The sequence below is a fragment of the Ambystoma mexicanum genome, chromosome 2q (genome assembly GCF_040938575.1).
Source record: "Ambystoma mexicanum isolate Mex_15411 chromosome 2q, UKY_AmexF1_1, whole genome shotgun sequence".
NCBI lineage: Eukaryota > Metazoa > Chordata > Amphibia > Caudata > Ambystomatidae > Ambystoma > Ambystoma mexicanum.
Window position 1 is genome coordinate 599,213,702 of NC_090924.1, and position 20,444 is coordinate 599,234,145.

At 47.3% G+C, this 20,444-nt stretch overlaps 1 protein-coding gene across 1 annotated transcript in view; it reads left to right on the forward strand.

The window, feature by feature from the left end:
- Positions 1 to 20,444, forward strand: part of WDR48 (WD repeat domain 48) — a 1,182,842-nt gene that overhangs the window by 1,055,856 nt on the left and 106,542 nt on the right. Inside the window, exon 18 of the mRNA XM_069647743.1 lies at positions 4,615 to 4,807. Within this exon, the coding sequence (XP_069503844.1) occupies positions 4,615 to 4,807 (193 nt within the window). The remainder of the gene's footprint in view (positions 1 to 4,614; positions 4,808 to 20,444) is intronic.

A 20,444-nucleotide genomic window follows, 5' to 3' on the forward strand; every position in this document is an offset into this window, starting at 1 on the left:
GACAGATCTGGGATTTTCCTTAAAATATCCAAAGTCCTGCTTGGAGCCATTGCACAAAGCTCTTTGTCTGGGTACCTGGCTCAACATGGTCGCTTGTCTGGCGTCTCCCTTGGAAGAGAGGGTGATAGCTATCCTGGAGAAGGTACAGCACCCGTCATCAGTGTGAACCATCATGTCGATGTTAGGCATGATGTCCTCCTGCATCAACCTTGTCCCTGTTTGTAGACTACAGGTGAAGTCTCTCCAGGAGTTTCTGGGTGCAAGGTGGCTGCAGGTCTCACACTCTTGGACAGACAAGATTGTCCTCAACGAGGAGTTCTGGCAGGTGATCCATTGGTGGGGCTTGTGCCCTCACCTCACGCAAGGGGCTCCGTTCCAAGTCCCTCCGTGCCGGGGACGGTCACCATGGATGCCTCCCTAGAAGGTTTGGGAGCCCACACTGGACAGTTGCACGCCAGAAGCCTCTGGCTGCCAGAAGAAAAGACCCTTCACATCAATGTCCTGGAATTTAGGTGGTCTTCTGGGCCCTCCGGTCATTCCTGCCATCACTCAACAGGAAGGTGGTGAGGATCTCTACGGCCAACACCACCACTGTGGTGTACATTCCAGAAGCATGGCGGCTCAGGCCCTGTGGCGCTGGGCCATTCTTCAAGACATGTTTCTCGTCCCTTTTCACTTGGCATGTACCAAGAACACCATTGCAGACTCGCTCTGCAATATTCTTGTCACGAGTGGGAGCTGCACCAGGATCAAGTGGATATTCTGTTCCGCAAATGGGGTCAACCCCAGAATCGACCTCTTTGCGACTGCGATGAACTCCAAGTGTCAGAGTTTCGCCAGTAGATTCCCACAGCCGAGGAGCATGGGGAATGCTTTCTCGTTCCTGTGGAAGGTGTGAGAAAACAGAAGGTGTCCCACCCACTAGTCCCAGGGGTTTGTCATCCAGGTGGCCAGGACACGGCCATCGCTTTTGGATCCAGTTCCTGGGGGTGCACCAGTGCGGGAAGATCACCTGGGTGAGGGGGTTTTAAGGGCAGTGGGATTGTGACACTGGATGGCAAGATGCGCTATCCCCTTCCCTGTAACACCTTTACCCCATCCTACCAGGTAGGATACGTAGGAACTCTACCAATCCCCCTCCCCCCTTTTCCTACACAAACACATTCACACGGACAGCCCGCTCTGGGAGAAAACAGACTAACACCGAGCACTATACCGGACGTGTCCCAATATAATGGTCCGTTGAGGTCAGGTAATTACTGACCGACACTCAAACCTGACTTCCATTAAACTTCCCCACACTGATAAAAGGCGGAGCACAAAAGCACATTCTGATTGAGGAACAGCACACGAGGAAACTGTGATTTTGAGACAGCAAGTGAACGAGAGAAGAAATACAGCAAAACAGGAGTGGGATCGCAAGGAGGGATGTTCCCTTGACCATTCCAACAAGAAACTGTTACTTTTAAGCGCCCTTGAGATTAGAATGCATAAGACCAGGAAACCAGGCTAAAGAATCCTATATTGTGTGTCGGAGATACCCGGGACCCTCCCGCTTCAGTAATCTTGGCGAGGAGAATCACCAACCACCGTGGTACCGTCCTTAGCTCCGCGAAAAAAAGCAGCTTCAGTGAAATCAACAAAGCCGGTGAGTTGGGGAGACCGATAGAAGACAGGTCTGTGTTGGAGCCAAGATTGCAAGAAGCAGCATTGTATGGCGAGCGCTGGAATGACCATTGTCAAAACGCATTTGATAAAAGACGCAAGTAAAGTTGTACTGCTGATGAGTGTTTGAACTTTGAAAAGCAAGATACAATACCTTTGACGGTGGGGTCCGGCACTGCGTGGGTGCTCAATTTAAGGTCTCTGTAAGGTATCCAGCTGAGAAGTGGTAGAAGTGAAAGTTAAAGGGTTGTATTAAGAAAAGAACAAAGAATTGTGAATCGAAGCGTTCCTGCGACGGGTCAAGCAAAATCCGGCACATAGTCAAGTCTTCGATTTTGATACAGTTGGAAAATGGGAGAAGTTTGGTCCGAGCCCTGGCGGAGGGAGACCAATTGAACGTTTTGTGGTAAAGTGGGTCTGAGCCCAGCAGAGGGGGGACCGGGGTGAACAGTAAATCACCAGAGAAGTTGTGCATATGAGAATCCTGAGAAGAAAGGAACTTTGAATGTTTGTCGCATCAGACCTTCTGAAATAAGAGACTTTGAATGGCATAGACTTGGGCACAGAAGGTCCTGATACTGAGATTTTGAACTGCATCCTCATGCTGGAAAAGCCAGAGTATGAGCAATACTACAGTGTGCCACTTAGTCCCGTGCTGAAAACGTGGGGATGGGAAACTAACGGCTCAGCTATCCTGACATCATTTCTTGAACACTTCTTTTGTATAACATTGTTTGCCACACCATTTGTATTTAGAAGTAAGGATTGGGAATAGGTTGATTAGCATAGGACCTTTTATTTTGACAAGACACCACTAGGACTGCGTTATTATTATTTGATGGTCCCATCTTTAGATTTAGGATTGGATGAGCGTTTTTCAAACCCAATTGATGTTCAATAAACACCCTTGAACTGTAGTCACTTGTGTCTATCTTACTGTTTGAAACCATGCCTTCCTTACAGAGGACTCTTCCTCTTCACCTTTCCTCCTTTTCCACTCCTGCTACGAGTGATCAACACACTCCGTGTCAATGTAGGATAATGCTCATCGCTCTGGCGTTGCTGCGACAGATCTGGTATCCAGACCTGCTACGTCTGTCGGAGGCCGCATCCATCAAGCTGCCTCTACTTCCCAATCTTCTCGCCAGATGGCCACCAGGGGTGTAGTTTAGGAGGAAGAGTGTCATTGGCAGGGACAGAATGACCCAAAGTGCCACTGATAGGCTATAGAGGAGGCAAGCAGATTTTAGCTTAAAGCAAGCTACAACCATCAAATAATAACGCAGTCCAAGTTGAGTCTCTGTCAAAATAAGACAAGTGTTCAAGAAATAATATGTCGGGATAATTGAGTAGTTGGCTTCCCTTCCCCACGTTTTCAGAACGTGGTAAGGCGGCATGTTAGAGCTTCGCACACACGCTGGCTTTTCTGGCATGAGGTTACAGTTCACATTTAATCTCCCTCGATCGGGTTCGGAACATGGATCCCCCTCGTTCATGCTCGGACCCCTTTAGCACAATGTTCACAATTGATCTCCCTCGTTCGGGTTTGGACCATGTAATCTCACTTTCCATGTTTTCCTCTTGATATCAAAAATCAAAGACTTTGGAATGTGCAATGGGATTTGCTTAAACCCATGCAGGACCACTTTGATTCACGTCACACAATCTTCTTGCCAATTTTCTACTTTCGTTTCTGCCACTTCTTGGCTGTATACCTTACAGAGACCTTCGATTGAGCACCCTTGTGGTGCCGGACAACTCTGTCACTGGTATTGTATCTTTTCCTTTAAAGTTCATACATTCCTCAGCAATTAAGCTTTCTTTGCATCTTTCATCACACGCTTTTCAATCTTCGTTTTTACGCTCTTTATACAATGTTGCCACTTGCAACCTTGACTTCAACACAGACCTGTCTTGCATCGGTCTCCCCAACTCACCGGCTGTGTTGATCTCTCTAGCGCTGCTTTAATCTTGGCGCCATGGACGGTACCACAGCAGCTGCTGTTCCTCCCCTACCCAGTCAGCTGTACAGGCGGGTCCAGTGTATCTCCAACACACAATACAGGATTCTTCAGTCTGGTTTCTTGGCCTTATGCTTTCTAATCTGAAGGGTTCTGGAAAGTAACAGTTTCTCGCCGTAAAGGTCAAGGGTATCTCCCTCCTTGCGTACCCTTCTTTGTTTGCCGTCTTCCTTCGTTCAGCCACCAGCGGGAAAGTACTGTTCTTTCGTATGCTTTGCCTCACTCAGAGTGTGCTCTTGTGCTCCGCCTTTTATCCATGTGGGGAACTTTAATGGAAGTCAGGTCTGAGTGATGACCAGTGATTGCCTGACCTTGCCTGACCATAGTATTGGGACATGTCAGGTACAATGCTCAGGTGTGAATCTGTTTTCTCCCAGAGCGGGCTGTCTGTGTGAAAGTGTTGGTGAAGGGAAGGGGGGTGGTGGTAGAGTTTCTAAATATCCTTATCGGATAGGATGGGGTAAAGGTGTTAGAGGCAGGGGGATACTGCAGACTAGCGGGTGACACCTGGTTTCTCACATCGGCCTGACGATGGGGATTATTCATGAGCATGTGAATCCATGCAACACCCATGCTGGAGAACAGGAGTTACAGGTAAGTGACGTGTTCCTTCCCAATCCCCTCTTGCCCCCTCTCACTCTAACCCCAAATATCTCCAGAACCACTCACTGTAGTCAACAGAAGAGGTTGGTTGCAAACATACATACGTTTGCATGCCATGATAATAGGAAAGGGGTTGATGAACTCTTTTAATTTCAGCACTTTTCTGACAAGAGACATAACCGATTTAAAATGTTAAATAGGGAGAATGATTGAAAGGTCATTTTTTGCCAAAAAACATAGCATGACATGTAGCAACAGGATTATCTTAATGAGATTCTTTGGATAAGAAACTAATCCAGATTTTTTACATGTTTGCGTTCTACAGAGATAGACTATCAGCAAGTGACATGTTGCAAGTTAGAAAAGTAATGGAGCATGTTTATGAGAAAATTATAAACTTGGATAATGAGTCGCAAACCACAAGCTCTTCCACTAATGAAAAGCCAGGAGAACAAGAAAAGGAAGAGGAAGTTGCTATGTTGGCAGATGAGAAAATTGAACTGCTGTGTCAGGATCAGGTAAGCTGCATGGATGACCAGATGTATTTTGCAGTCTCTAAAGAGTTGTGAGTACTGTGGAAGCTATGAAAAACATTTTGTTTTCGAGGGGAAAACATCTTATTTTCCCGGGGTGACATCTGTCCGAGGGAAAGACCCTTATGGTCTTTAACAGTAGTGTCTGAAAAATGAGTTTGTGTAATTGTGTATATGTCTATGATCCTATTTAAAAATAACTATTAAACAAGCTTGCTCTTTCTTGCCCTTGTCCAACACCAAATATTTGTATGTCTCTTATGTGTTTTAAAGTTAACATTCATGATTGTCACATGTCCTTATCGTTTAAATGGGACAAGAAAATGGTTCCCCAACTCGTTCTTTTGCATCTGGGGTTTTTGCTGTAGTACTGTACGTTCATGTGTTGTCTACCATATTTTGCTAATATGGAAAATGCCAGTGGATCATTTTGTGAGTTCATTCACATGCTCCACGGCAGTAGATGGGTTGGTGAAGGAACCTTCGATTCTGAGGTTGTTAGTTTCTTATGATGTTGTGGTATGTTGGCTGTTTCTTGCTGTAATGTCCTGTAGATCATTGTTATAAACTTGCAACCTGTCATCAAGGAAATAACAGGTATTGGCAAAGCCAATTGTTTTGGCTTTTGAGAAGGCTTGGGATAGGCATTTGCCAGGCAATGCCATAATGGTACTAACTGGCCTTAAGATGACACCGGCTGGGAAATGGTGTGATTACCTGGTCATATGATAGCGCCCGGAAAAGCCATTGTAACACCTATACAGAAGCCAAAATTGTGGGCTTTGTCAATGCTTGTTTTTTTACTGGACCTTGGTGCCAGCCACAAGTATAAATCAAGGTGCTGAAGGTACACTTGGTTAAGACCTTCTCATTGCAACAGTAGTGCTTCGATGGATGCAATTAAGCCATTAACTCTCAGCAGACTACTTAGAAATGTCACTGCCAGGCCAACGTTTGAATTTGCTGCTTGTTAGTTAGGACAGAGATCCCAGGAGGATGTTTTTGGCTTGAAGAGGCAGGGAATTGCCATATGGATTAGCATGGCCCTGGGCTTGTCAGTGAGTGGGTAAATAACCAAACACCCACAAGCTGTGTCCTCCTTCACCTGTCATCTCTTGCCTAGCTGTTCTCCAGTGCGATAGTTTTGGCGTATAGATGGCGCTTCAGCACCAGCTAATAAACACAACTGAAGAGGTTGTAGAAGAGACAAGCATTCTTCTTCTTTAATAGACTTCATACATACAAAGCATAATATGGGCAATCAGTGTCTGGCTCCTGGGAGATAGAGACAAAATAACTTTGGCAGTCCTCTGCCCACAGAGCTTGACGAGAGGCAGACTGCGTATTGTGTATTTGTAACTTAACACAGTTTGTAACTCTGGTTATGCACTGGTGTGGTGTACAGAGCATGCCAATTGCCAAGGTGTTACAACGAATGGGCTCGAGACTGGAAGCAGATTCCTGTTGATGTGGTTCTCTCTGAAAGGGGTGTGATGGTGCTGACACCAACTGGCAGAAACACATCCTGATGCACAGTCATGCATACATGGATAGGGCACATGCATAGGAGTGAATTAGGATTTTAAAGGTGGAGTAATGACAGAGAGGGTCTTGTGGAGAGCGATTTATTGTGGAAAATAACTGTCCTTTGTTTGCAAGGGACTTGAGTATATAAGTAGAAATAATGGAACTGCTTAGACCCTTGCTCGTTTTCCAGGTGAAGACATGTAAGAGGATTCAATTCAACACTACAGCTAAGTCAATGCCTAGTCTGGGATACTGAATGGAAACCCTTATTGATATATCTTTATGTCCAGTTCATGAGTTCTGGATGACTACGCCTATATAACACCCCTCTCGTGGAATCCCCCTGACCCCACTGAGCCAAGAAGTAGTTCTGTTTTGCAAGTTTAAAAGGTTTATTTGAGAATTTAAACAATATATATATATATATATATATCACACTTTTATAATGAATTAAGAATTGAATATCACACTTAATCTGAGCAGTAATCAATAATGGATAGTCTGGCACTAGCACACTTCTTTATAATCAATGATGAGTGGGTATAGGATGGATAAGATAGCAACAATACTTTTATGGTTTCAAATAGATGCAATGTGGCATGAAAATGCAGTACATAAAATAACTTGATAGGATTTCAGCAAAAGACAATGTAATCACTTTCTTGGACAATTCACCCCCCCCCCTTATGCAATGTAAGGAGATGAAGATGAGAGCACCCAGTTCTTAGGAATGCAATCAAATAGAATTCAGTTCAATCCCCCCCCCCAGCAGTTTATACAAGTTTTGAAACACAGGCAAAATGCTTTGAATATGGTGACAATGCAGTGAGAAATATGCTGAAAATGCTTTTAATTCCCTTTAGGAGGTTCAGGGTGAGTGAGAGATACTAGGGATGAGTTCAGGCTCCCTTTAGCAATGCTCTAGGAGTAACTAGCAGGTTAAACGAATTTTTGGCAAAGGAAAGCAAGGAAGCTGCTGTTTTCACACGTGGCTGGATTTTTAACCAAATCGCGAATCACGGCAAAATTCGCAGTGCGTGAATCACGATTACGGCAAAAGTATAAGGAGTAGCAAGTCGGTTCTAGGTTCGTTGAAAAGCTAAGATTCTAAGCTTTCAGAGGAAAGTTAAACCAAGTTTAAACCAAGCCCAAACGGTTCCAAAGATATGAACGATTTTGTAAAGGTCGTTTTTCGAATTTAAAGTAACTCAAATTGACAGGTGACAGCTTTTAAAAATGACAGGTGACAGCTATGTGGCTGCAGAATTGACAAGTGACAGGAGGCAGTTCTACTTAGATTAAATAGATTGAATTATATCACTGGAAACTAAGAGATTTGGTTTCACACCGTCCTAGCTGTACTCACAATGTATTTGGAAGGTCTAGGTCTCACGGATCGGGTCAAGATGGCTTCGGTTCTGGTTTCGCCCCGGACGGTCTCTGCGCACAGCGTCTGGTCTCTGCTCTGCTGGTCTGGTCTGACACTGCTCCTGGCCCGGCTCATGGATCTCTGGGTACAGCGTCTGTGCACAGCTCCTGGATCTTTCTGCACAGCTTTCTCTGGACACAGCGCTGATCTGCACGGCTCCTGGATGCTGCTACCGCTGTTAGGTTTGCTGGATGCTGAGGCCTGCTGAGAAGAGTTCTCAGTTTGTGGGTTTAGGCCCTTGCTTTGAGTTCTGAATCAAGTTCTTTGGAGTTTTAAAGTCTAAGTGTTGGATCTGGTATCTTCTGGATGTTGTGTGGTCCGGCAGAGCGCGTTGCAGCAAATGGAATTGAATGTCTCTACCTGTCCCAGCAGTCTCTTTTTATGTGTTTTGAAAATGGGTGTGTGCCTGGGCCTAGCTAAGCCTGCCCCTCTCTACTTGTCATTGGCCCAATTCTCCCCTCTCCCATGATTGGGGGAAGGAAATGTGAGTCAGGGTGATGCTGTAGGTTTTATGGGTCAGAGGATCCTCCCCTGGTCAGTTTGCCCACAAATCTATATTTGATTCAAATACATATTGCACAGATACTCAGTTGTTTAAAATTACATGCACCCATCACATATCACATGAGGTATACTCTGTTCAAACTCTGCTCTTCCTGGAGGCTTGCATTCAAAAATGTTGCAGCATGATAGCTCAAACGTGGGTCAGGACACCCAACAAAGCCCCCCCACCCGACTGCACTTTAATCTGAGTCGATGGGGAGTCGGGTGCAAAGAGTGTTTTGACCCACGTACTGGTATGTCCGCATAATCTTCTCCCAATTCTGCAAATGGCACAGTTCAGCATCTTTTCCTCCATCCGGCACTGATCGATCGGTTCTCCTCGCCGGTCCTGATGGGAATATTGGGCGGTACCCCGGGCCCCTTGGGTCTCTGCTCCCGGTCTCCGGATCGTCCTCCCTGGCCAGTCTCCAGGTTTTCTTTCTCCTAGGACGACAAAGGAAAAGCGGCAATACCTATTCATGGACATTTCTCCCCCACCATTGATATAGTGGGGTGGCATATATATTTTAGAACTCAACAGATATGAACATGCACAGTTTTTTAAATTAAGCAACAGGAACACATAAACTTGAGAAACACAGAATTTGATAGGCTATATGTAGGATATTTTAGGGTTGGAATTGAATTACTCTGGAGCTGTACCCTCTGGGATTACAGATGACTCCTCCAGTTGCTGCAAAGTGTGCCTGGGATGGCAACACTTCAACTGGTTTACGTGGACCCACTTGTCTTCCCCCTCTGCCAAACCGCCTTTGGGGATGCAGATCTTGTAGGCCACAGGGGAGATCTTGTCTATAATTTCAAACGGTCCTTCCATGTAGGCAAGAATTTTCGCTGTTTGGCCTGGTTCCTTTGGAAATTGTATAGATAGGCCCGATCACCCACCTTATATTCCTTTCGGGTAGTTTTTAAATCATAGTGGGTCTTCATGCTCTCGGCTGATCTTTCTAGATTCCGCTGAGCATAGGCAAAAGCATGTTGAAGGTGTTTCCTTAAATTCTCCACATACTCATGAGTTGTGGAGGCATTTATCAACGTTTGCTCTTGGGTTCTGTAGAGCAAATGCTGGGGAAGCACCATCTTGCGTCCAGTCATCAACTCAAATGGTGACATTTTGGTTGCAGATGAAGGGGTAGATCTGATGGCCATTAGGACCAGAGGTAATCGGATATCCCAACTCGGCCCAGAATCTGTCACAAACCTTTTTAAGATGCTCACAATTGTCCGGTTGTAACGTTCCACTGCTCCAGAAGAAGCTGACCTGTAAGCAATATGTAGCTTTCTTTTGACCCCCAGTATCTCCCACATCTTTGTCATCACTTCACTGGTGAAGTGGCTACCTCTGCCTGACTCAATCCTTTGTGGTAGACCAAAACGGGAAAAGATGTGGTTAATCATCAGGGCAGCTGCTGTTTTTGCCTTGCAGTTTGGGGCTGGGAGACATTCCACCCACTTGGTAAACAAGCATGTAACGGTCAACATGTACTTGTTTCCTCTGGACGAGCGTATTACAGGGCCTACAAAGTCGATTTGCAAATCTGACCATGGCAGTGTCATCCCCCTCTTTTGGAGGGGTGCACGGTGCGTGAGGGATGGTGGCTGAAATTGTGCACACACAAGACACCCCTTCAAGTATTGGTCGAGGTCCTGCCCCATGTGTGGCCAGTATGCAACCTCTCTTAAGATTTCCAATGTTGTGTGAAACCCCCTATGACCGGCGGTGGCCGCATCATGGCCGTGACTTGAGGTAGGAACCACCCACTGATCGTGGCCAGCTTTGGATTTCCTTACCAACAAACCGTCTTGGATCCGGAACATTTTTGGACATTTCATCAACACTCTTAGGTCCTCTTTCCCAATGTAATCGGTATCCGTCAGGGGAAAGTTCTCAGGGTCCTCAAGGTGTTGGTAAAACTTACCAATAATTGGATCCCCCTTCTGAGCTGTAATCAAATCAGCATCAGGGGTCTCCTTGCTCCATTGGGCAGTTGAAAGATCATTGTGAGCATTTGTCTGGGACCTAGTGATAGCAGTGACCTGGATTTCCCCCAACAGGGACTCTATTTCGATTAGATCCCCTTGGATGGCCCCGGTTTTGGCCAGCTGATCAGCTAAGTCATTTCCAGTTTTGTCTGGTCCCTCTACTTTGGAATGACCCTTGATCTTTTTCCAGTAGATGGTCATCCCATTCGATGTGACCAGATCATCAATGTTTTGGATTAACTTCCCATGTTTCAAGGGTTTGTTATTAGCACATAACATGCCCCTGGTTTTCCAATTAACCAGGTGCTCCACGAACCCGTTCCGTACATAATCCGAATCTGTGATTATGACCAGTTCGTGCAGTTGATGCTGGACAGCAGTGAGGATGGCCTGATGCACAGCCATCAATTCTGCCACCTGACTACTTCGGGGACCAATTTTGTATCCAGCGGAGGGTTCTGGGAACTCCTTCACCCATGCATTCCCTACGCCAGCCACCAGTTCTTTCTCCCCGTCGTTGTCAACATGGTAAGAGCATCCATCCACATAGACAGTGGGCATTCCCTCACACTTGTCTTCTTCAAAGACTTTGTGTGGGGAATTAAGGTATGCCTCCATGTTGTCCTTGATTTTTAGACTTTCGTCCTCGAGACAGTTTTCTCTGGCACAATCATGCAAGTCAGCCAGACCTTGCGCGAGGGGACTCTTCTTGTTTTGGCCATATCTGACCTCCACAGGAAAGCCTTGCATTGACAGAATCCAGGAAGTAATTCGGGAATTACTCACATTCCCGGCCCAGATTCTGTCACTTTGAAGATATTGCAGAGGCTGGTGTGGAGTCTCCACTATGATGTGATCCCCCTGGATAAACGGGCGGTAATTCTTCAATGCCCACACCGTTGCCAGGAGTCCCTTCTCACAATCGTTGAATTTTTCCTCCACAGAGGATAAAGTTTTGCTCGCGCAGGAGATTACTTTATTGACCTTGTCATGCTTTTGGTATAATACTGCCGTCAAGCACGTATTAGAGAACCCCGTCTCCAGGAAGAACTCCTTGTTTCTGACAGGGTAAGCTAGGCAAGGCGCTTGTGAGAGGCTTCTTTTGAGTTGTCTTACCGCCTCGGATTGTTCTGGACCCCATTCCCACTTGACCCCCCCTTCAAGAGATGAATCAGGGGTCTAGTGATCTCTGCATAGCCTTCAATGAACTTTCTGCTGTAATTAGTCAGTCCAAGGAGGCTCCTTAGTTCCCGCAGAGTTGTGGGATCTTTCAGTTTCTAAAGTGCTTCCACTTTCTTTTCCTGGGGACAGAGACCCTGAGGAGTAACCTCATGCCCCAAGAAATTAACACGGGTTCTACACCACTGTGCTTTCTGAAAGGAAAGTTTTGCTCCGGCGGCCCTCAACTGTGTCAGAACATAACGGATCTCCGCTATGTGTTCCTCCACAGATGAACTTTTGATGAGGACATCATCTACATAAGCCAGGTTACCCCTCGCTCCCAGGTCGGGCATGGCCTTATGTAGGAAAATGTTGAATTCATTGCCGGAGTTGAGGTATCTGAAGGGAGTCCGGGTCCATGTGTACTGCTGGCCCCCAAAGGTAAAAGCCAGCTTGTATTGGTCCTCCCTACTGACAGGCACGGTCCAGTATCCATTGGTCAGGTCTATTGCTGTGAATACCTGTGACCCCTGAATCTGGGCCAGCCCTTGGTCAATGTAGGGAAGAGGCCATCGGGAAGTATGGACCCGTTTGTTGAGCTCCCTGAGGTCGGCGCAGAGTCTCCACTGGCCGTTTGGCTTCAATATTCCCAGCACCGGGTTATTGAAGGTGCTGTGAACTGGACGGATTATTCCCCGGGACTCCAGATTCTTAATTATTTCAGTAAGGGACTCCATGGATGCGAGAGGCAAACGATATTGCTTCACAAACACTGGAGTCATTCCAGGGTCCGTGGGAATTGTTGTGGTGTGGATGTCGGTGCGACCACAGTCATATGAGTCTACCGCAAAGAGATCTTGGAAATCCAAGAAAACTTGTTTCAACTTTTGCTTCTGTTCCAGAGTCCCACAGGCATCAGCTAGGTTGACTCTCTTCCACCATCTGCCTGAAGCCCGGAAAGACTTCTGGTTTGGCTATCCCAGCGGCCTCCTCCAGCTGGGTGGAGAAGTCCCTGGTCAGAGTGCTGATTTGGACTGGAGGCCTCAGGTGGAAAAGGCAACCCTCATGGACCTGGAAAATCACCTCATCCCTCCTGAAGTCACAAGTCACATCTTCCTTACCATAAGGGCAGGAAGTGTACACCAGGAAGTTCCCCCCATGCCGGGTACAAATCATGTCTGGTGTTGTATTGTCATCACTGTCACTGTCAAAACAGTCCTTGGGGATTGGTCCTAACAGTTCATTTCCTAAATCAATGGAAAAATGTCGGTCATCAACCGCCATTCCAATAACGGTGCCTGCGGCTAGAGTAATACTCTTTAAGTCGCTGTTATCCACCTCTATTGGAATGGTGTCATGTTCTATGTTGACTAATGGTGTTGGGTTTACCCCCAACCCTTGCTGTTGGAGAAAAGCATTTAAATGTATATAAGCATCAGGGTTTTGCAATTTTTGTCCTCTTTTAACTTTCACTTCCAGGGAAAATTGTCGGGTCCTTTCTGGGATGGTGACTTCCTCTTTGATCTGAATTTCAACTGCATAAGGTAGCAATTGAGCTGACCTAAATGCTTTTTCTGGATCATCAAAGCCCATGGGATTATCCGCTAATAGGGACCAAGCTTTGAAGTTTATTAGGTCCAAACTAATGGCAAAGCGATTGAGAATGTCACTGCCTAAGTAAAAGGCGGCAGTGACGTCTCGCACAACCCAACAATTATGGACTATGCTCTTGTTGCCAATGGAGATTTTGAGCATACACCTACTTGGCAGGAGATGTTTGGAATTAGGTGCTTCCAGTTCCATTTCCCATTTGTCTATCAGTTTGAATGTGGGAATGGCTGGATCTTTTGGGTGTTGGCGGAACATGGCTTCGCTGATGAAGCTCTTACCATTGTTCACGCACACTCGAGCGAGAACAGAGTCCTTCCCATCATTTAACTGAACAGGGATGAACAACTGCTCTCCAATTTGCTGAATATCAGCCAGGCTCTGAGCTGATTTCACATCTTTCTGGACTATAGGAGTGGGAGTTTCTGATTGTGGATTGGTGAAGAATTTCAGAGTGTTTCCTTCCAGTGTGGAATACCACCTTAAACTGGAAGGAAGGTTGATTTTCAGAAATAGAGAGGACCCCCCATCACCAGTCTGTTGTCCGACTGCTATTACTGTCACGTCTGGAATTTGGTTGTTCTGGAAGTGAAATTCTACTTGGTCAGATTTTTGTTCAACCATGTGGCAGGTGCCGTTTAAACTAACATGGTTGACACTCTGTTTTAATTTTATTGGTCGGCTAGTCTGGGTCCAGAGGAACTTGTTTACACAATCTATTAGGGGTGACAACCTTCTCAGGAGGTCATTCCCTAGTAAACAAGGGGTGCCCTCTGGAGTCACTACTATGACCGGGTGTTTCACCTTGTGGCGCCCAATTTTAATGTCCAAGTCTGCAGTCCCCTCAACGGGAATTTCCTTCCCGTCAAAGTTCTGCAGTTGTCCAGGAAGAGAGGTGAGAGGAATACGGTAATTCTCCCCCCTTCCAGCATTTAGTTCCTTAAAGGCCCTTTTGGACAGAAGGGTAGCTTGGGATCCAATGTCCACCAGTGCCAAAATTGTACCCTGCCCCTGTAGTTGTACCGGGGCATAGTATCTTCCCTCCTTCTCCTCAAGGGGGCACAGATAATGCACATTTTTGGACAACTGGTGGGCTAACTTTCTGGTTTTGGACATTGCTAGAGAAGAGATTTGGTTAGAATTCTGTGGAGAGCCTTGGGAATCTGAAAGAAAAAGTTGGCAACTGGAGATCAGAGCCATTGTGGGTTCCCCTGGTTCCGGTTCTGGGCCGCCCCGCCCTTTTTGGAGGCAGTCATCAGGATGGGTTTGAACCAGGGGATTTCGGTATTGTGGGTTCTGGGATGAGATGCTGGGCGGCGGTAGCTCAGTCTCCATATCTCCCCAGTCTGAATTGGCATCCCTTGGGACCCATTTTTCTTTGGGAGGAGTTCCCCCATCTCTGAAGGAGAAGATCCTTTTCCCAGGATCTTCTGAGGATCCCTCTCCCTCAAATTGGAAGACCTGTACTTCCTCCACAAAGTGGGTCTGTTTGGGTCCTTTGTTTCTCATACCCCCCCTCTGCTCCTTGGGAGGCAGGCATTCAGGGGCAGGAGATTTTGTTTCCGGTTCCTGGTTTTCCAGGGGCTGTTTACAAGTTGGGAAGGAAGCTTCCTCCAAGGCTTTAAACCCCCCTTCCCCTTGTGCCTCCTCCCTGGGAACCGGTGTGTTATTGGGGTGCTGCCCCCGTCATTGTTCTGGAGCACCAGGTCCCGAGTTTGGGGCATTCTGCGGTGGCATGCTCATGTGAGGGTTCTGTTGAGCCCTCAGTATGTGACCCAGATCTCGTGCCATATTTTGGACCTGGCGCTCAAGTTGTGAAACCCGCTCAGGCTGATACGGGGCTCTATTTTCTCCCCTGGGCTGATCCCGGGAAGGGTAGCTATCCCTTCTCTGGTAGTACCCCTGGTTGGGAAGATTTTGGTACCCCTCCACCCTTGGCCTCCCCTCTCCCGGATTAGGTTGTCTGGGCTCAGGGAATTGGGGAAAGAAGGATGGGTGATTTTGGGGTGGGAAATTGAGTGGATACCTGGGGAAAAAGTTCTGCCCATGATTTGGAGAATTTCTGCCCTCCTGTGGGAAGTTGGGAGGGAAGTCCCCTGGGTTAGGTGCTTGGCTGGATCCCCCCCTTGGGCTGGAGGAGTCCACACATAACCCAGGATTGGTTGGTTTCCCTTATAGCGGGGACTAACATAGTCAGGGGAGCGGGGGACCCCATTTGTGGGACTACCTCCTCGACTCCCTGTCTGTGACTGGCCCGAGGGCCTTCTGGGCTGTGAATTATTTGGTGCAGGCAGGTTTTTAGGCCTCCCATCTCCAAATCTAAAACGGGGGCAACCTTTACCTCTGCCACCTTGGAAGCAGCAGGGGTGCTGTTGGTTTTGGGGTTTTTCGGCGCGTTATTTTTATTTTCTATAGGCTTCTGCACCTCATAGATCCGGGTAGCCTGTTCAATGACCCAGTCTAAAGATCTTTTCTCATGAAAATCTCTCACGAGCTGGGTCATTATATATTTAGGGAGAGCATGGAAAAATGTATTGACAAACTCTTTGCTGTCTGTGCGCACCCTTCTGGTGGTCTGCGCAAAAGCACGCTTTAATTCTTGCACAAACTCTTGTGGGGCCTGATCCTCCCCACATTGCAAATTGTAGGCTGCCTTGCGAGCCTCTTGAGGATTTCTGTGAACAGAAAAATGTTTCAAGATGGCCGTTTTATAGGTGGACCATCTTAAATGATTTTGGTCCTCCAGCCCCGCAAAGAAACTGGAGTATTCTGGGGAGAATGTCCATTTGACGTACTGGATGCAGCTACTGCTGTCCTTCAAATGGAAAGTCTCCATCATTTGCTCATAGAGCTCCAAGTGTTCCCAAACGGAATACTTGGCGTTCTTATGATAAGGCGTGATGACACTCCTTATTGCCTTTATTTGCTTCAATGGGTCCTTAAGCAAGGCCCTTTTTGCCTTATTGGCCTTTTTGGTTCGGGTAACCCTGGTCCATTCATCCTCTGACTCAGAGGCACTGCTCCCAGAGGTTCCTGTCTGCTCTTCCAGGTTTTCCCGGATTCTGCGAGCCTGGGAATGGCTGGCAGAATGTGGGGACCTGGTCTCCTGTGTCCTGCGCCGTTCAGAGTAGTCTTCAGATTCCTCCTTGCTGCCAGGATTCGATGGGTACCCCCCCCCCCCCCCACTGACCTAACTAGGCAGAAGTTTTCAGGATGCCCTTAATGGGCCTACTCTCCTAGGGTTCCCCTCTAAATTGCACCGTGCTTGGGTGCCCATACCCGGATGCCCGCCCCTCCATTCCTGGGAGGTACTGGCCTATGAGCCCCATACTTCTGGTTGGATAGTAATCTGCCAACCCCGTGGCCCTGGGCTCATGTGCGCGAGGGGATATGGGGGTGGCAGGGTCCAGGTACTGAGAGATATGAAGTGTTAAGACGGATTTCTGAACTCTGTCCTGGTGGCGCAGAAGTTCAGAAGGCCAACCTAATTACTTGGAACAGGGTAACCTCTGGACAAGCCAGACCAATCAAGGTAGCGATCGCGGCGGTCAAGACTAGGTCTCAAGAGGGGTGAGGGTGACTGAAAGCCCGCAATGAGCACACAAAGCAAGAGCGCTTACAAACTACTCCAAACAGTTGTTATATCAAAAATATATACACATTTATTTTAAGGCCTTTAAAACAATGACCGTAGCGAGAAAATCACAATATCACAATACTAAGCCAACACATACCATATCAACACAATATATATACAAATACGACAGTCGCAAGCGTTATATGCACAAAATGTGTAGTCCACCTGAAAGGGAAAGAAAACAGGCAGTGCGATAATGCTTTAGACTCAGTTCGCCTTCAGAGGCACCTAACTAGATGGAAGTCCGAGCCCTGCGAAGAGTGGAGCCTTGTGCTCAAAGTACCTGCACACGCTGGTGCCAATGGGCAAAAGGAGAAGCTCTTCGGAGGAAGTCAGGCAGTTCGGGTTAGTGCACAACAGAAGAAGAACAGGTTCCGCAACTCAAGCACAGCCTCCACAGCGGGCAGAAGCAGGGCGCGAGTACGGCCAAAAGGGTGCTGTTTTTACACAGCAGGGAAAAGCAATGGGCTACTGCAGGAGGGCGACCAGATCCTAGCTAAACTACTCACCGGTCCCCGAAGCAAGCAGACCCAGGCTTCTCCACGTTAGTTTCAGCAGCTGGCAGGTTCAGAAGAGCAGGGAACGCCTCGTAGTCGTGTAGAGCAAAAAGACGTCCCAATCGACGAAACCAGCACAGTTTGTTGCCGCAGCAGGACAACGGAGCGGCCGTGTGTATTCGAGCCAAATGTACACTCCTCCCTTCAGACTTGGGAACGCCAAGTGTACGAAGCGTGGGAGAGTGACAAGGACTCGAAATACAACACAACCTGGCGGCAGTTACAGAGCAGGACTCCCTTGTAAGCTGGTCAGTCAACTGGATGGCCCAGAGACACTTCCGAAGGCTTACTTGGCAGGAGTTGATGAAGTCGCCGGGAATAGCTGTTCCTGCTATTCCAAAGGTCGAAGCACCAGTACAGGCCTTCTGGTTCGATCAAAGGAGGAAAGGGTTTCACAGGACGACAGCAGTGCAAAGGAGGATTCCTTCAGCGGGTCACCAGCGATTCCTCGGTCCAGCCTCTTGGTTGCAGGATACTTGGCTCCTGTATTCCTTCGTTCGTGAGAACTCAGGAGATCGACATGGTAGTGGTGTTTCCAGCCCCCTCTTATCCACGGTTCCCTTCGCGCCAAAACGGAGGGGAGCCAATGGGAGATCCGCTCATCAACACACATACCATACGTGGACCAATCACGGACCACGGTGGTCCCAGGCATTCACACCACCCTAGACTCTCTGGCACCCAGGATGTGTATTGGGACCAGACATCCCAGCCCACACCCTGGAGGCACACAAACGACATGTAGAAGCCCGCGAAAGCAACCACGTTTTGCGGGAAAGTACATGCCCAAATAAGGAAGGCCCCGGGTCGCTCGACCTGGGGAAGGTGAAGGGAGCAAGACGGTCAGTGGACAGGACAAAGGAGCCTCGTGGTCTGGCCATTTTGGGAGCCAGGCCACCATTTTGGGTTCAGTGCGAAAAACGTGCTCAGAACGCCAAAAGGAGCTCAAAATAAACAAAACGATCGCTGCCACCATTCGAGTCCCTGAATGACTTGCACCGATCAAATACCATCCTAAAAGAGTATCTAGGGCCTGTAGAAGGCTAGAGACCCAAGAGAGCTGTAACTTAGCTTACAGTGCCCTCTTGTGTCATGTTGCACTAAAGCCGCAACACGATAAAAGAAACTACGGGAAACAGCGTTCCCCGGTACTGACTGTCTTAAGGGCATGTCAGTTTCCCCATAAGAAAAGAGCAAAAGCCCAGAGGAGTGCGGCAGAAGGCTGCACTTCTCTGGCAAAGTCAAGAACAAGGTGAAAAACAACAGCAAAAAGTTTAGGGGTTGCCACATGGAAGGAAAATTACCTACAATTACGAAATCTTTCCTAACATGAAGGCCTCTGGTACTAGGGCTCCTGAGGTTATGCTCAGGAGTCTCCCTCTCCCAGCGAATCTGGTCTCTATCCGCCCCTGCTCCCTGTTGCAATGCAAGAGCCTGCGCTTTCAGTTCCACAGTTAAGGCCTTACTCTACTCTATCAGTCTCTCCTGCATCGCTACCTGTTGCTGGAGCCTATCATTGTGCTGACGGAGAGCCTCATTTTCTCTCTGTGCCTCCTGATTGGTCCTGGAGTACTGGGCCAGTCTTTGCTGCAGGAGGGTTACCTCCTGAGTCCCTTCCCTACTGGCCTGCTCCTTTCTTGCCAGAGCCTCCTCCACCCTCCTGGTGTGCTCTAACAAGTTCTGGTGTTCTTTTTGGAGGTCACCCAGTCCCTGGAGGGCCAGGTGATTTTCTTCCATTTTCCTTTTTAAGTGGCAGACTTCCTGGCTTAAGGTATCCCTTTCCTGACTAAGAGCCTGCATCTGTGCCGCCAGGTCGTCCCTTTGCCTTTGGAAGGCACCAGCTTTCTGGTGCTCCTGATCACTCTGCCTGGGTATCCAGGTCTTTCAGAATCAATTCATTGCTTTCCTCTTTCTCTCTGTCTAATCGAATTTGCAGGGTGCCCTATTGAAATCTAATTGTTCCTCCAGCTTTTTCTGGCTCTGAAGTAGGGAGTCCAAACCTTCTTGGTACTCCTTCTGCAAGGCCAGAAATCTGGTATCCTGGTCAGCCTTTTCCTGTTGCAGCACATCCATGTCCTCCTTTATTTTAGTGATGTACCGTCTGCTGTCCTTTTCTGACTCCTGGCTCCTGGCTTCTCTAACGCCATCTGTCGCTTATTCGCCAGATCTTGGCTTTCAGTACATTTATCCTGCATGTCTCCCATATATAGGTACAGGTATGTCGCTATCCTGGCAATCTTATTGCGTTCATCTTTGGCTTTAGGAGCCATATATAGTTCACTCAGGGCCACATGTAATGGACCCTGATCCCTCCATATGTCTGACCCTGTTTCAGTGACCTGTTGCGCGATGGCCTGCAACCAGACCGTTTGGTCCTGGTGAGTCCACTCACCTCACAAATAGCTTATGTAAGAGGTGCTCCCTCGCTATTTTCATGTCTACCAAGGTCGTCATTCTAGAGATTGATCTCTGTCCTGACTTACAGAAATTAGTATTTTATTTTTGCAAAACAGACCTTTTCCTTAGAGTGTCCCTTTGAAGAGTGCTTTACAGCGTAAAACAGCATGGTGATCCGACCGGATGTATGTATCCCGTTAGTTAGCACACTGTATTAAGCTGCACAAGGGATCGATCTAACCCAGACGTCCGGCTCGAGCCCCCACTTTGTAAGAGGATTCAATTCAACACTACAGCTAAGTCAATGCCTAGTCTGGGATACTGAATGGAAACCCTTATTGATATATCTTTATGTCCAGTTCATGAGTTCTGGATGACTACCCCTATATAACACCCCTCTCTTGGAATCCCCCTGACCCCACTGAGCCAAGAAGTAGTTCTGTTTTGCAAGTTTAAAAGGTTTATTTGAGAATTTAAACAATATATATATATATATCACACTTTTATAATGAATTAAGAATTGAATATCACACTTAATCTGAGCAGTAATCAATAATGGATAGTCTGGCACTAGCACACTTCTTTATAATCAATGATGAGTGGGTATAGGATGGATAAGATAGCAACAATACTTTTATGGTTTCAAATAGATGCAATGTGGCATGAAAATGCAGTACAGAAAATAACTTGATAGGATTTCAGCAAAAGACAATGTAATCACTTTCTTGGACAATTCACCCCCCCCGTTTATGCAATGTA